The 17,132-nt window shown below is 38.8% G+C and overlaps 1 protein-coding gene across 1 annotated transcript in view; it reads right to left on the reverse strand.

The window, feature by feature from the left end:
- Positions 1-17,132, reverse strand: part of LOC141440914 (uncharacterized) — a 72,084-nt gene that overhangs the window by 45,701 nt on the left and 9,251 nt on the right. The window contains exons 5-6 of the mRNA XM_074105511.1: positions 15,448-15,660; positions 9,106-9,342 (exon numbers count right to left, since the gene is read on the reverse strand). Of these exons, the coding sequence (XP_073961612.1) occupies positions 9,106-9,342; positions 15,448-15,660 (450 nt within the window). The remainder of the gene's footprint in view (positions 1-9,105; positions 9,343-15,447; positions 15,661-17,132) is intronic.

Raw genomic sequence — 17,132 nt, forward strand, 5'->3', positions numbered from 1 at the left:
CCCTAGCTTTGCACGCTCTGCTGGTAGCTTTAATATTGCGACGTAAGCCGTGTTTTTTGGGCCACTAAGTCCTTGCTTTAATTTACTTGATTTAAGTTTTAAAAATTATATGATGTGCTTTATAGGAGATGCTCCATTACCGACTGAGAAGAGAACTGAACGGAGGGTCCAGGCAGTGCCAGACTCTCACCGGCTAAAAACCTGGCCAACTGCCTGAAGCTTATTATGGGTTTCTTATCTACCCACAGAATCTTGCTCCAGCCATTTGCTGGAAAGCCGGAACAGGAGCACCCATTTTCCCGTTAGGCTCTGCGAGTAACCTGAGGACTAATATTGCCCGGTCATGATTACGAACGCGCATCCAGCGGCCCAGCCAGCGGCGCGGTCAGCGCTTTCTCTGTTCATTGTGTGCGCTGCCAGGTGTCTGTCATCCACAAAGCGGTGAGTATTTCGGCCGCAAAATGAGTAAAGATATCGCTTGCCGGACCGCCCTTCACAGAATCACTAGTCGTAACCGAGCCACAGTAGGTTAGCCTTTTTTAACCCCCGACGCAAAAATGTGGGTGTTACAAGTTTGAACGTCACGAGTGTCTGTGTCTGTCTAGCTTCCAAACGGATAAACCAATTTTGATTGTTTTTTTTTATTCAAAAGCTAGTTTAATAGAAATGAAATGACCTTTAAATAAGTTTCAATGACGGGGATTTTTAACTTTTCTAAATTGGTTAGGTTAGGTTAGGTTAGGTTAGGGATTGTGGGATACTTTAAGTAGCAAACTTTTTTAGATGTCGGGAAAATGGCCTTGGAAAAGATTCCAAAAAACTTAACTACATATTTTCGCACTTACAGTCCGTGAGCTCTTAGAAAATCCTTCGGGTTTCGGGAGAAATCGCAAGGATTCGTGTAGTCTTTGATGAATTATACCTAATCCATTATACAATAACTTGCTGTTATTTATAATAAATAAAATTTAAATTATATTTTCCCATTCAAGCACATTTTTATAATTTTTGAATCTCACCAAAACAGGTTGGTTGGTGATCATTGTGGTAAGCACTAAATGTCAATGTCCGTTTTTTCGCCTGCCGTAGCAATAAAGTATGGCAAATTCAGAAGTTACGAAATACTCTATCTTATCTTCTACTATAGGCGAAGTCGCGTACTTGGCATCGCAGCTGCGCAGTGGTGGCGTCCTAGGTTGCACTCGACGCCGACGCGGCGATCTGGTCGCGCAACGCGGCCAGCTCCTCGCGCATGGCGCGCTCCGCCTCGTGCACCAGCGCCTGCGCAGAGTCCGCCGCGCCCTCCATTGACAGCTGCTTGCGCCTGCTCTGCTCCTCCTTGAACTGTGACAAAAGAAAATTATATACTTACTAGCCTATTGCCTGCGGCTCCGTCTGAGTACAAATTCATTTATCGCTATATACCGCGTGAACTATGCAATTTTCCGGGATAAAAGTATACTATGACCTTCCCCGGGACTCGAACTTTTTGCACATAAAATTTCATCTAAATCTGTTCAGCGGTTTAGTCGTGATGTGGTAAAAAATAAACAACAAACAAACCGACTTACAAACTTTTGCATTTGTAATATTTGTGGGGTAGAATTTCATTAGTACTATTTTTAAGTATATTTTTTCTAAAACTTTCTAAATTTGGATGGCCATCTGTTAGAATGTACCTACCTATGTTATTCGTATACTCGCGATAACTCGCACAACATGGCGGGGACATTGTAAGGTTTTTTTAAAGATGGCGGATGGCAACCGAAGGGATAGATAGAGTTTGGAGACAAATTATTCGCAAACTATAAAAATACCTAGTATCTGTCGCGAGAACACGTTGGGAAATTTCGCCGTAAAATGAAAGCTTGAAGCCCCAGATTCGCATCCCAGCACCAGCATTTATTTTCTGTCATATCCAATGTGTTCTACGTAATAATTAGTTGAAAACCACAAACGCATCTATTGTATTTAAACCATTTATGTCTATAAAAAAATGCCTAATAGGATTTGTGATAAAAACCAAAAAATGATGTCATGACAAAGACTACACAATAGCAATCAGTGATATAGATAGCATAACAGGTGGATAGATAAAATAAAAGTAAGTTAAAAAGTAAACAGGTATATAATTAGTTGTACTTAAAAAAATGTTCTTTCAAGTTATTTAGTAGCAATGTGCTATTTTCTGTGTGCCGGCATGGCACAGAATACAATACTAGAAGTACCTACAGAAGATTGTCACTGCAAACTCATTTGAATAAATAGCTGCTCTCGCTGTGACACAAGAAAGTGCAATTTCGGTAGCACACCGCTACTTTCGCTACAGTCATATTAACTTACAAGTTGCCTCTCTTCCTATCGAGTATCTCATATTATTATCCCTTCTGATTACATTAGGGCCGCCTTCTTAAAAAATATTTAGTACTTATAAGTTACTAGGCCTTTACATATGACTACGCATACGTATACGTAACGTAGGTATGCTTTTAATTGAGGTATACCTAGGTATATCTCAATTTATTTATGTGAAAAATTGAGTTTTATGCATATTTTCATTATGATCAAATACGGAGCGTCAAGCACTTCTATTACATAAATTACGCGTACATAAATGTAAGTAATGCAATAGCAAAAAGGCGTGTGATATCGGGGACGTCATCATAGCCCATTGTTTTCGTGAACTGTCTTGCCGATACCTGTGGCTGCACGTCACGGTAGCTACTAATGTCATATGTAAACGTCTTGTCGATACCTGGGGCCGCACGTCACGGTAGCTACTAATGTCATATGTAAACGTCTTGCCGATACCTGTGGTCGCACGTCACGGTAGCTACTAATGTCATATATAAGCGTTTTGCCGATACCTGTGGCCGCACGTCACGTAGCTACTAATGCCATATGTAGGTAAACGTCTTGCCGATACCTGTGGCCGCACGTCACGGTAGCTACTAATGTCATATATAAACATCTTGCTGATACCTGTGGCCGCACTTCACGGTAGCTACTAATGTCATATATAAACGTCTTGCCGATACCTGTGGCCGCACGTCACGGTAGCTACTAATGCCATATGTAGGTAAACGTCTTGCCGATACCTGTGGCCGCACGTCAAGGTAGCTACTCCAGGGTACAATTGAACTGAAAAGAAACATTCCTTTATTTTAAATTGAACAAAACTGCATTCAAAGATCTTCTAAACTTCCCTTGTCTAACCTGGGAATCGAACCAACTAAAAATTCAAAAATAAAAACTCGTTATTTTATTATACGGATCAATAGGATTGTTGTTCAGGAGAAAAATAGCGAGTGTTTATTTTTTTAATTTTTAGTTGGTTCGATTCCCGGTGAGACAAGGGAAGTTTAGAAGATCTTTGAATGCAGTTTTGTTTCATTTTAAAAATAAAGGAATGTTTTCTTTCAGTACAATTAGCTAACTAAAGGATTTAAGGTAGTTGCCCTCCAGGGCCCATTGATTCTTTCCACCCTGTATAATATAATATATATATATATCTATATTAATAATTTCGTACCGGTCTACGGTAGACTCGAACGAAATGCACATCAAATTGAAGAGCGTAAAAAATTTGTCAATCCGAGTCGACAACTTGTAGGCGGAAAATTCGAATTATCGAGTATTCTCAATACAAACTTGAATAAATTACTAAGTATATAATGGCGTTGCGAAGTAAACATGTCAAAGTCATCACATCAAAGTGGCGTTAGTGTCACGTCATCACGTGTCACAGGTGTCACCGGTTTGCATTTCGTTCTCCATTGTGACCTCTTAAGGGCCCCACGGTACGATTCGTCGATTTTCATCAGATCAATCGTAGGTACAGACGAATCGTACCGTATATGGGGCCCTTTAGGTCTAATTTCTTTGATTATGAGACAGAGACATCATACGTACATCAGTCCCAACAGTATCTAAAGTCTACTGGCACATTATTTTTAAATTTAGAACATGATTTTAAGAAAATTTGATTGAATTCCATTTTTAAATGTTTGACAATTATTTTAAAACAATAAACAGTCATTCGCTGCAATTTCTCACGATGGAGTGGACATTGAAAGAAAACCGAATAGCTGTTTTAGCATTGCACCGCTGTGGGCACTCGCCAAGTACCATTTTCAAGTTGCTCAAAAATTTAAATATGACGCTTAGGTTTGTGTACCGTACTATTGATAGGTACAATGAAGTCTCAGTGTTGAGGACAAGAAAATAATTGGCCGGCCTCGCTCCGTACGAACACCAGCAGTGATCAAAGCGATCAAGGCGCGCATAGCATGAAATCCTGTCCGAAAACAGAAATTTGCTGAAATAAGGCTTTGCAGATAGGTGTCAGTAGAAAAGCCGTCAAAATGGTTTTAAACGAAGATCTTAGTCTACGAGCATACAAAAAATAGAGCGGGCACTTACTTAACGCCCGTCTAAAAACAATAAGGCTTAAAAGATCCCGGAAGTTGTTAAGGCGGTACGCGAAAAATCGACACCGTGATATCCTCTTTACAGACGAAAAGATTTTTGATATTGAAGAGAAGTACAATAAACAGAATGATAGAGTGTACGCTAGGAGCTCTGAAGAGTATTCTCTGATCTTATTACGGGCCAACTGAGGTTCATTTTTGCGAAAAAGGGGTCAAAATCAGTGCGAAAGTGTACCAAGACACGGTTTTGGATAAGCATGTTAAAGATCTGCCCAACACACTATTTTCAGGACATAATTTTGTGATCGAGCAGGATTCTGCGCCAGCACACAAAGCCAAGACCACTCAAGTCTGGTTTGACCGTCAAAAAATCGACTTTATAAGACACGAAGATTGGCCTTCCTCCAGTCCGGACCCTAACCCTCTGGACTATAAAATTTGGCAGGTCTTAGAGGGGAAGGTCTGTGCTAAACCCCCTAAAAATTTGGAGAGCCTGAAGTCATCTTTAAGAAAAGCAGTCGCTGAAATAGACATGAAAATGGTGCGTGCTGCGATAGACGACTAGCTGCGCCGATTAAGGGCCTGTATTAAAAACAAAGGAAGTAATTTTGAAAATAATTTTAAATAATTTTTATTCTTTATTAATTGTACTTTAAATTGGTATATAATTTATTAAAAACTGATTGGTGCTTTTGTTTTTATCATTATTTTCATTTGTGACAGAACTTTGGGACCGACTACGTAGTTATTCGGGCAAATAAGATTTAGGAGAAATATCTACTGGTGAAATACCGATACGTAGCCGTTCAAGTGTGTGTCATAATAATTAAGGCTGGGAATATACCTACGTCAGATTTTTCGATAAGTACGACAGTCTTTACTGGCAAATTTTTTTTACAAACATAGTATGAGTCTACATTTTATCCGAGAGATGCCGGGTTTCATCTAGTATATATATATAAAATAACCTGCACAAACCTGCGAAGCAATTCAATGGTGTGTGTGAAGTTCCCAATCCGCACTCGGCCCGCGTGGGAACTATGGCCCAAGCCCTCTTGTTCTGAGAGGAGGCCTGTGCCCAGCAGTGGGACGTATATAGGCTGGGATGATGATGATGATGATGATATATATAAAATGCATACCCAAATATATGTATTTTAGAACTATTAAAAACTGAGAATGGAAAATTTCTCAGCCTGATTTCTTTTTAAATATATACTAACAGCCTTATTCATAAAAAATCCTTAATTGAGGTTTGATCGGTCTGTTAGTCGGCTTGTTAGACGGTTATCAAGAAGTGTGATTCATAAACGCTTGCTAGCAGTCTGCTTGTTGTTGAGCTGCTGATAGACGGATTAGACGCGTTATGATGGCCATCTTGACAATTCAAAGACAAAAATGGCCTCATCGATAATAAAAAAAATGACAGCAGTGACAGCAAATTAGCAGGAAAATAAAATAAAAAGCGAGATGATTGTTCATTCGATTTGTAGCATTCGAACATGCCGGATGTAGACAATATCTAATTTTGCTATTTCTGTTTCTTTGACTAGTTGAAGTATAATTTTGATAGTATTTTATGCGGCGATTAACCTTAACATAACGTCAAAGCCTATTTTCACTCACAAGTCAATATGAGAGTCACCCGTATTGGTGGAGCACTTTCTTGGTCGACTGTACTTACTAGTGGCTTATATATATAAAAAAAATGTTCTTATGCGAGTTGGCAGTATTTATATATTGATTTTATGACCTTGAAGAACAATAGGTACTAAAGGAGGCAACTTAACAATACTAATATAAATTATGAGTAGAATAAATAAGATTATAAGCATTATACATTATGGATGGAAATCTTCTAAATAACCACCCCACTCATGTACACTTGTTAAACTCATGTTATCTTTCTTTTTTAGTCTTTCTGACATTAGGCACTCTTGCAGGAAACAGATAGTTCTAATTATAACACACAATTTCTTATAATACTTTAGAGATTGTTCATGAGCTGGCGTGTCTGATGTGAACATTTCCACTATGATGACATAGATTTTAAAACCTAATGGATAACTGTTATTGGCCTTTTGTGATGTAACCATGTTGTATGTTCCTTGTATTACATTTATGGCTGTTGTTATCCTGAATATAAATAAATAAACAGTGATCACAAAATTCTATATTGCTCTCGTCCGCGTGGTTTCTGGATTTTTACTATCAAGTTGCAAAAACTACAACCACCGTACAACATGCCTCTCAAAGAGAGTTTACTTTGACACTGGCGAAATTGTCCTATTAATTAGGACAGAAAAGCCATATTTTAAAAGAGAAGAAGAAGAAGAGATGTTTGTTTTTCCGCCATTTCCGATCCGCATGTTTTATTATTATAAAATAAAAAATAAAATAAAATGTTTTTATTATCAGACAACTAATTTGGTCCATAGCATGTTAGTAACAATAGAAACTTAAGAACTATGTTAGTATATCTACATTGGTATTACGAGATATTTATTAGATAGTATGTTGTCGCAAAGACGCAGGAGCAGCGTGCAGCATGTTGAACCTGCCTAGAACAGCACTGTCCTGCCTCTTTGCAACCACTTTTAGGAGACTGTTAGAGCTGCCCCTCATTCTGCGTATCAGTGAAGCGACTCTCTTACGCATAAGCGCATAAAAGTCGTCCACGTGAGCGTCAGCAAACATGCCAGAAGCACTGCAGTAGCGAGGAAGCCCCACCATCATTCTAAAAATATTATTATACAATATCCTTACGGTATTGTACGATTTTTGGGTAGGGTCCACAGACTGATGGGTGTAAAAAGTTTGGCAGAATGCCTTAAAAAGTGTTAATTATCCTAATTTTATTTTTTTTCATATTTATTGTTAGTAAAGTAGTAAAGTAGCAGTAATAAATACCTAATTTAAAGGATTTTTAAATACAGATTACTGAAAATAAATTGTCCTGGATTTTTTTTAATCTTTGCGTAACCCTCCCTTCACTAAAAACATCCTCGGTATGGTTTTTTGCTCTTGTCAAAGTCAGCTGTTCAAACTTGTGGCGGCCATTTTGTGACTTAGCAGGGACATAAAGGAGGGTCTACGGTCCTCTAATTTTAGCAGAGCCTTGATCGACTGATTAGCAATAACAGACGTTTATGAATCATGTATTCTAGCATCGGGCCTTCAAGGAGCCTTCAAGGAGGCTCTTACTTTTTATGAATAAGGCTGTAAGTAGTCACGTATACACTTAAATCCAAAATATCGAAAAAAAAACCCGCCTGTACCTATCTATACCCCGCTCCCTACACACTGCCCCCGTCCTCCTCCTCCCGATATGTTTAGTTTTTAATACGCTCGTTTTTTTTGGATGTTTTTATAGTTGAATGGAAAGAAAACTGTGAACTTAATTCAATAAATAAAATGGATAGAGAAATTTTCCACAGCGAGTAAAAAGGCAATTTCTGATAATAGTATGGTATTTTTTTTAGATTTTCATTTTGTAGGTATTAAACGGCAATAAAATGAAAAAATTACACGGAGCAATTTTCCGGTCCAAGAAACTTTCCAAGAAGTCCAAGAAGACTTTAGGTATTTACTTAAATCCTATTATTATTATTCTTTGGAAATTTATACAATACTATTTATTTATTTATACTTTATCATACTGTAAAGTTTTTTCTGGCGGAGGAATTACTGTTGGGGCCCACTACCTTTATTTACTACACTATTTTGACTGCGGTAAGTCAATCTAAGCAGCCTGACGATCAAATTCCTTCTACCTTTTTCCTTTTTAAGTCCAGGTCTAAGATTTAATTTAGGAAGAGACAGCGTCTTTAAAAATGTCTCGAACAGTGACACTGTTTTTTTTTTTATATTTCGAGAACCGAAAAACTGGTAACAAAAGAAAATGGCTGAATGAACTAAAAAGCGTTCAGTAGTAGCACTTTAAACCGAAATTTAGTGATACAAAGCTTCATTTGAACATTATATTTTTATTGATATAATACATTTATTTTTAAATTAAATACATTATTATTTCTTATGAAATGGCATTAAGAGTCGTGCCGTGTACTTTAAAAAATAAAAAACAAGTATCCCGGGAAGTATAAAGGGCAACTTTTTAAAGCATTTAATTTAATATTTTAGCAATTATGATTTATTTCCTCGCATTATATATTTGGAGAAAAGCACTATACATGCCTCAGCTCAGCGGAAATGGCAATTCATGAATTCGTCAGTAATGCACTATTATTTACCTTGCAATGTATGTTTAATGTATGTATCTATGTATATATCCATTGGTCAGATTGACTTGAAATTTGGCATACTTATGTAAACCTGGCGACGATACAATAATCAGGCAGTGACATCCTGGTGGTCCGACCAGGATAGTCTCTGCAGGACAAAACTACTCAACGGTAAATGGCATCGACTTGAAATTTGGTATGGAAACGTAGCGTAGTATGACAAAGCAAGTACAGTCACAAAAAGGACAGGCAAAAAAAAGGTTATATTAACAATGAAAATTTTAACAAAAAACTTTATTTTAAAAGTCGTATTCAATTATGCGCTAATAAACTACTGTGTTTAAAGTTTTTGGCTAGTAAGTTACTTTCAACCGGCTTCTTTTAATATAGATATATCTTTGGACCTGTTCAGGTACCGTTGACTCAAACCTTACCAGTAATTCTCTGTCGAGCTGCGAAGCCTTGCACAAGTGGTCGGCGAGCGCGGCGTCGCTCTTGGCCGCCTGCTCAGCCAGCTTGGCCCGTTCACAGGCGCGAGCGCACATCTCCTTCTCGACCGCGGCTAGAGCCTCGCGCTCCTTCTCGGCCACATCGGTCTTCGCCTTCAATTCCGCCATCAGAGCCGAGGTTTGAGTCTTTTGCTCGTTCCGCAGTAGCATTATTTTTGCGGTCTAAAGAAGAACAGAGTGCAATTTATAATTGGGTACAGTCGAGTTCGTAAACTTCTGAGCAAAAAATTGATCTGAAATATCTGAACACGCCTCTACGCCGTTAACTTAGAGTCATGTTCACATATCTGTGATCAAATTTTTGCTCAGAAGTTTAAGAACTCGACTGTACCTTAAGTTTTCTGGGATGGTCCATATTATATTTTTTATCGATAGGAGACTTATAAGAGCGTTTTCACGTTATCAGATCCGATATCGGTATCGGACGACGATGTGCTGCTTTCATATATTTCCGACAAAATCGTTCCGATACGGCCGGCTCAAAATGGCCGCTACGCATCGGGCTCTACGCACACAGAGACAATTTAGATAGGACGCATAGCACACATACAAACTTTATTGTTTGACAGCCCACGAGCGTCCGATGGTGCCGTTAACATATCGGTGTCGGCTCCGATATCCGATATCGGGCCGGAAAATGTGAAAGACTGGTTCACATTTCATACATTTTACTTGCCCCGATATCGGATCGGATAATGTGAAAACGCTCTAATGTAGCTCACTACTGTAGATAGATATTTTTTTTACTTGGCGTTTTTTTGTATTAATAAATTGAAACTTTATTTCGGCAAACCACACGTTTCGTGAGATTAATAGGTTTGTGCCTTGGTCTGTTTGATGTTTAAAAAAGAGGTCGTATTTTCAGCTGTGAGTTGTCGCGGGTGACACTATTTACCGGACGTACAATACCGACATGGAAATACCGACATGCTATTTTGTGTACACGCCCATAGAAACTCTTTTCAGTTTGACAAAGCAAAGCAATATTGCCGAAACAATTTCCGTATTTTTGTGAAATTGCTGCATATCGCTCCACTAATTACTCCAGATTGATACATTCGCGTTGCCGAGCAATTATTGCTCAAAAAAATTCCCGTGTAAACGCACCTTTAGATGCGCGACAACGGGGCGCACGACAACACTCTGTTATTAGTGACGACGCTGCTGCAATAATGCGGAGTGCGACCGTCCTGGTAAGGGTGTAGAACCACTCGATTCCATCCATATTTTTATTCTTTGAAACAGCAACCTGAGGCGTATTGCCTAACGATTCTGACGCTTGCGATCGCAATCAAATGACAGTTTTTGTATGGGAAATCTGTCATTTGATTGCAGTCGCGAGCGTCAGAAACGTAAGGCAATAGGGCCTCAGATATCATCATAACATAAACATAAAGCTTGGTTATTTTATTCACCAAATCAAATGTGGCAATCAATGTTTGAATACCATCAATTTCCCTTTTCCTCACGCTAGCAACGTGACGGTTTCGCTTATAAAACACTTCTTATTTCATCAAAAACTCATTCAATCGTACCGTTGCCCCTACTCACTTTAATCAATAACGAGTCACGTTATCGGAATTGTAATGGCCTCAATATTATGAAATACTTAAAGCATAAGCGCGTGTACTGTGCATCATCAGAATAATCACTGAAACTACAACTGTTTAAAATCGGTTTTAAATTAGATTTCCGCCGACGCTTCGTTCAACTGGCCAAAATGAAATGGCGTGGGCACCTAACAAAATTTGCGCTGTACGACTATGTGGAAGATTCTTTTTCAGATTAAGTACCTAATCCATTCGGACCGAAGGTATGTCAAACGGGTTCATCCGGAGTCGCAACTGTAACATGTTTCCAATTTCCATCATATAATTTATGCAATTAGTTAAAGCCAAACGTTGGACAATAAAGCGCCGAACAGTAAAAAAAACAAAGATAAAAAAATCGACCAAGAGCGTGTCGGACAAGCCCAGGATAGGGTTCCGTAGCCACGAAAAAATATTTTTCTAAGTATTTCGTATTGTGTACGGAATCTTCCAAGTTTAAGTATGTTTTATACCTTAGACTGCTATTTTTTTATATAAGAGGGGGCAAACGAGCAGATGGGTCACCTGATGGAGAGCGATCACCGTCGCCCATGGACACCCGCAACACGAGGGGAATCACAGGGGTACTCTTAAACTACTAATAATTCTCAAGCAATCTTAGCCGCTATAATTTGTAAATGTTGTAAATTTTATATATTTACTACCATTCCGATTTTTTTTAATTTTTCCACCCAACAGTTTAGATTTTAGAGGGGGGACGCTCGATTTTAATGAAAATTTGTACTTTAAAGTTGAGTATTTCGCAAACAGATCACTGAATAGAAAAATCGTCTTAGCAACGCCCCAACGATGTACCCCATACTATGGGTGTATTGTGACTATGGGGTTAGTCGAGAAAAAGAAAACTCCCACTTTACGTCAATGGGATAAGTACCCAAAAAAAATATCTTTAGTTTTTTTTTATTTTACCACTGCCGGCGTGACTGATATGTATACTCATGACAAATTACAACTTTCTAGTATTAACGGTCTCTGAGAATAGCCGCGGACAGACAGATGGACAGACATGGCGAAACTATAAGGGTTCCTAGTTGACTACGGAACCCTAAAACGGCAATTACATGTGCCTAATGATAAAGCAGGTACCTTATCTGAACTAGTTGATAAGTTAGCTGGGTACTATACTCCGTTTAATTTAAGGTTTGAATTAACGGTCAAAGTATATAACACGTTTCTCGGTATTTTGAACACAAATGGACTAAAAATGCCTACACGTACATTTATTAGCGGTATTTCTTATGTTTTTAGTATAGAAGTTAACACAATTTTAAATAGTTTCGTTGTTTCATTTAAAAACGTATGCAAATTTTACCGGTAAGCTTCAAACGTTAAAATAAATGGAGTAGAGAGGTGTGCTTTGATTATTTCGTATAATAATACATCGCTTTGACAGCATTCCATGTTCACGACTTTGCTCATACACCTGGTACGGTCAAGGAGTTTAGTTCATGAGCCACCGTGGAACCTTTCCGAAGGAAAAGTCATTACGATTTTTCCTTGTTAATCAATACGACGTTACTATCACGTTTACTAGAAATGGTTCCATCGTGGCGCAAGAATTAAAGTCCTTGACCGTACAAGGGTTAACGTTGGACAACGCAAGCGCAATTATCATCTCACTCTTAAGTATTCAGTAATTATCCAATGGCAAAAATAATATCCTATTTGAGCGTAGCTATTTATTATAACTCTAATATTACGCCTCCAGGTACAGTCGGCCCATGAAAATGTTAACCACTTTAGTACTTTGTCAAATTAAACCAGATCAAGGCAGAGTGGTACGCGTGATGAAATAGGTTGTCAATGTGACATGATTTTAAGTTGCTTATCATTTTCATGGGCCGACTGTACCTTACCATACTTGGACTATATTTTTATTTCCCATAAGTATTGAAATATCGTAAGTAATTTATTGAATCAGGCGTTACTTTGCGGAGGTCCATATCAATAAACTAAAAGAATTTCCTTGCTCACCCGCGACCTTTAGTTCATTGATATCGTAAGTACTTACTTGTAGGAAAAATTACTTGTCACGCCAGCTCTGCAATAACCTCTTTATCTCTTTATCGACTGCCAACGTCCATTGTTATATTAGTACTTACCTAAATATATGGAGCGGGAAGTAAATTGCATAACAGCGTTTATAATAAACATGATTAAGGAAAGGCCATACTGTTGCTTAAAAAACGGTTACGGGACGGAATCGCAGTAACGCAACGTATGCGCACCGTTTTTTTAGGGTTCCGTACCCAAAGGGTGCCAACGGGACCCTATTACTGAGACTCCGCTGTCTGTCTGTCTGTCTGTCTGTCTGTCCGTCTGTCACAGGGCTCTATCTCTGAAGCCGCAAAAGTTAGACACTTGAAATTTTCACAGATTATGTATTACTGTGGCCGCTATAACAACAAATACTAAAAATAAAATAAAGTTACAAATTAGAGGGAGTCGTCATGCATTAAACGTGTTTTTTTTTAGCGTTTTTTGGTTGCTAGGCGTTATTAGCTAAGGCGACCGAGTTGTCGTTTGAATATTTACCTTTAAGTTTGCGATTTTAATGATGTTTTATAAAAGCTTCGATAATATAATATTGTGACTGTCTGATTGTGTGGTTTATTCGTTTTTGTGCAAAATTAATAAAGCAATTTATGAACCACAAACCTCAATGAAGCCAACTTTGATAAAGCGCTCGCCAAATCCACACCGTACTAATCACTACGTTTACCTATTGTTTTTTACACTAAAAAAACATACTAAGTATTTAACACTATTTACAAGGTTTATAATACAGTTTAAAATTTATTCACACTAGTCGAGCTTCTTATTATTTAATTTAATTACACAACATACGAAGTCCGCCGATTTTCCCGCGAATGACAGCAATTTTTATTAGATCCGCGCGCGGCGCTTTTAGGGCAATGGATTCAGTAGCAAACAGCCAGAACCAAAGAGGATGAGAATTCAAATTGTTTTTTATTTGAAATACTTGCACAAGTCCTTACGGCGATATTTTTAGAAGCTTTTCTTTAGCTTGCCCTGTTTGTTTATTTATTTGTTTATTGTTTGTTTGGGTCAAATCTTGGAAGCTAAATTTGACCCACTTCCAGTAGTCCGATCGACTTGAAATTTGGCATACTTATGTAAATTTGGTGACAGTACAATAATCTGGTAGTGACATCTTTGTGGTTCTGCCAGGATCGTCTCTGCAGGAGGGAACTCCTCAATAGTTAATAGTACCGACTTGAAATTTAGTACAGAATACGTACCTTAGACGACAATGCAAGTACAGTCAACAAAAAGTACATTCGGCAAAAAAAGCTTGTATTAAAAATGATTTTTTTAACAAAAACTTATTACAAGAATTATAATTATTTGCAGTGTAGGTAATGTAACTATGTTTGCTCGGGTGGAATCTTTCAACTCAAATTTGAAGTGGATATCTTCAACCGATCCGGCACCGACCTTAATTTTAAACGAATGTATAAATTCGATGACAATGCAATATTATTATAACATGGAGTTGATCTGATGATAAAGCTAGCAGGTGACCATAGAAACACTGTGATAAACGACACGACCGCATCGAGTTTGGACTTTGGACTCGTTTGTCGTCTTGACGAGTACTTTGGTAACCAGGGGCATTAAGTACTTTTACTGAACTGCTTACGGAAACCTTCATGTACTACTCGCAATTGACCAATTTTTTTTGCATGGTTTCCACACCGCTGCTTAAAATACGCAAACGGTGCGGAATCGCAGTGACATGCCATAAACGTCACGAGTTAAAAGTCCTGGCGTTTACGGCACGTCACTGCGGTTCCGTATTTTAAGCAGCGGTGTGGAGAGTATGCGATAAAAACGGTGCGCATACGATTCGTCACTGCCATTCCGTACCGTCACCGTTTTTTAAGCAGCGGTGTGGCCGCTCCTTAGTCTTATAGTACAATTATTGTATTTTTTTTATATTTTTTTCGCACTGACATAACAATAAATGTGTTATCACTACTATTTTATACTTTCAAATTACTATTACGTTTTATTCTTCCATTAGGTACTTTAAATTTTATTTGGTTATTATATTTAGTTAGGACGTAATCTACCACATTCTTTACTTCCGTACCGGTTAACAAACATCCCTATTTTGCACGTGGCGTTTGCGATTTTAAGTTATTACGCCACGGCTCACTCAGTCGGCTAGTGCGTCATGGCCCGCTCAGCAAGCTAGCGTGTCTCAGCTCGCTCAGTCGGCTAGTGCGTCATGGCCCGCTCAGCAAGCTAGCGTGTCTCAGCTCGCTCAGTCGGCTAGTGCATCATGGCCCGCTCAGCAAGCTAGCGTGTCTCAGCTCGCTCAGTCGGCTAGTGCGTCATGGCCTGCTCAGCAAGCTAGCGTGTCTCAGCTCGCTCAGTCGGCTAGTGCGTCATGGCCCGCTCAGCAAGCTAGCGTGTCTCAGCTCGCTCAGTCGGCTAGTGCGTCATGGCCCGCTCAGCAAGCTAGCGTGTCTCAGCTCGCTCAGTCGGCTAGTGCGTCATGGCCCGCTCAGCAAGCTAGCGTGTCTCAGCTCGCTCAGTCGGCTAGTGCGTCATGGCGTGCTCAGCAAGCTAGTGCGTCCTACCTCGCTCTCAGTCGGCAAGCGCGTTACAGCTCGCTCAGCCATCTAACCTGGTTGGCGATCTCGGTCTCCTTCTCCTCGGCGACGCGTAGCCGGCGCTGGTAGCCGCCCTCGAGGTCGCGCCACGCCTGCTCGGCGCGCTCCAGCAGCTCCACGCGCTGCGCCTCGCGCTTGGCGAGCCTGTTGGCGCGCGTGCGCAGCTCGGCCACCGCCGCTTCCATGGCCGTCAGCCGGTCCGCGCACTCGCTGTTCAAGCAACACGCCTGTAATGCGAAGTGCAGCGGTAAGTTCAACATTCTCAAAGTATGAATGTATTTAATATTGTATATCTGTATTGTATGTAAACCAATAAATAAATACAAATGGCAAACGTTTAGATTCATGTACAAACTTCTGCCTTTTAGGGATCTCTACCAAACCAAAAGGTAGGTGAGTAACCATTAGTTTGAGAATGGTTCGAGATCAACAAAGGGTGAGTTTAAATTTATTGTTCACTTCTCATGCTCGTAAAGTTCGTGTTTATGCTGTATCTAGGCGACATAAAATGACTTTTTATGCTCTAGTGCATAAAATAAAATCTTCCTCTAGTACCAACTCAAGACCAAGGTAATCAGTTTCTATACATTTTTTAATTTATATTAAACTAAAAATCAATCAAATCAATCATAATAAATCAGTAAAATTAAAATAATACAATGATTATAATAATGCATAAAAAATAAAAGGTACATAGAAATTGAATCATTGTTTCCACTGTTGCTATTTCATTTCCTCGCCATCGAAGTGAAAAGCAGAGTGTAAAACTCGAGCATTAAACCCATTTTCCCCTCGACGTGTCTATCCACCCTCGCCGTACTGGCTCGGGTGGCTATATGAACGCCTCGGGTAAAATGGCCCTTTTTATGCTCTTGTTGTACAATCTACTATTTCTGTCTTACTCGGTGCTTTGGTGTCAGACTGTAATGCTGTGTAAGTTTTTACAAATTAACAAATACCTAAATAAAATAACAGTCCTTAACATTCAGTGAAAGCTACAATACAATGCTTTAAATTGAATATAATAATACATAAACTCATAATTACTCGTAATAAACCACTATCTAATAAATAAAAATCTTAGTTCAAAAATATTTGTGATCAAATTCCTCCGAAACGGCTTGACCGATTTTTAGCCGACTTCAAAAAAAAAGGAGGTTGTTAATTCGGTTGTATTTTTTTTATGTTTGTTACCTCCGAACTCCGTCATTTATGAACCGATTTGAATTTTTTTTTTCGTTCGTGTAGGGATACTAATGTAAGGATAGTTTAAGCACCAAATCAGGATCTGATGATTGGACCCTAAGGAAATCGAGGGAATTCTTCAAATATTGTAGGGACACCTATGGTAATTTCGATATATTTAGTAGTAGGTAAGTAACTCGTGCATTTACTCTTGAAAATCATCATTTGGTGAAGTGGAGCTGATGATGAAGACCACATTTGGCCAACGGAGCGACTACTCAATAACAATACTTCACGGGTTGTATTTATTTCCTTACGGTACTTTAACACAGTTGCTAAGCAATTTATGCTCATCGTAATGCATATTATGGTGAAATGGAATTCCTCAATAATGAACGTCTCTGTATCGGAAAAAGCAATCTTTCGTTAAAGGTGACAAGCAATTTGTATCTTAGATCATTTACACTAAAAAGCGTGAAAAAAAATATAACAAAAAATTGAACCGACTTCGGTG

Source organism: Choristoneura fumiferana, chromosome Z (genome assembly GCF_025370935.1).
Source record: "Choristoneura fumiferana chromosome Z, NRCan_CFum_1, whole genome shotgun sequence".
In the NCBI taxonomy this organism is placed as follows: Eukaryota; Metazoa; Arthropoda; class Insecta; order Lepidoptera; family Tortricidae; genus Choristoneura; species Choristoneura fumiferana.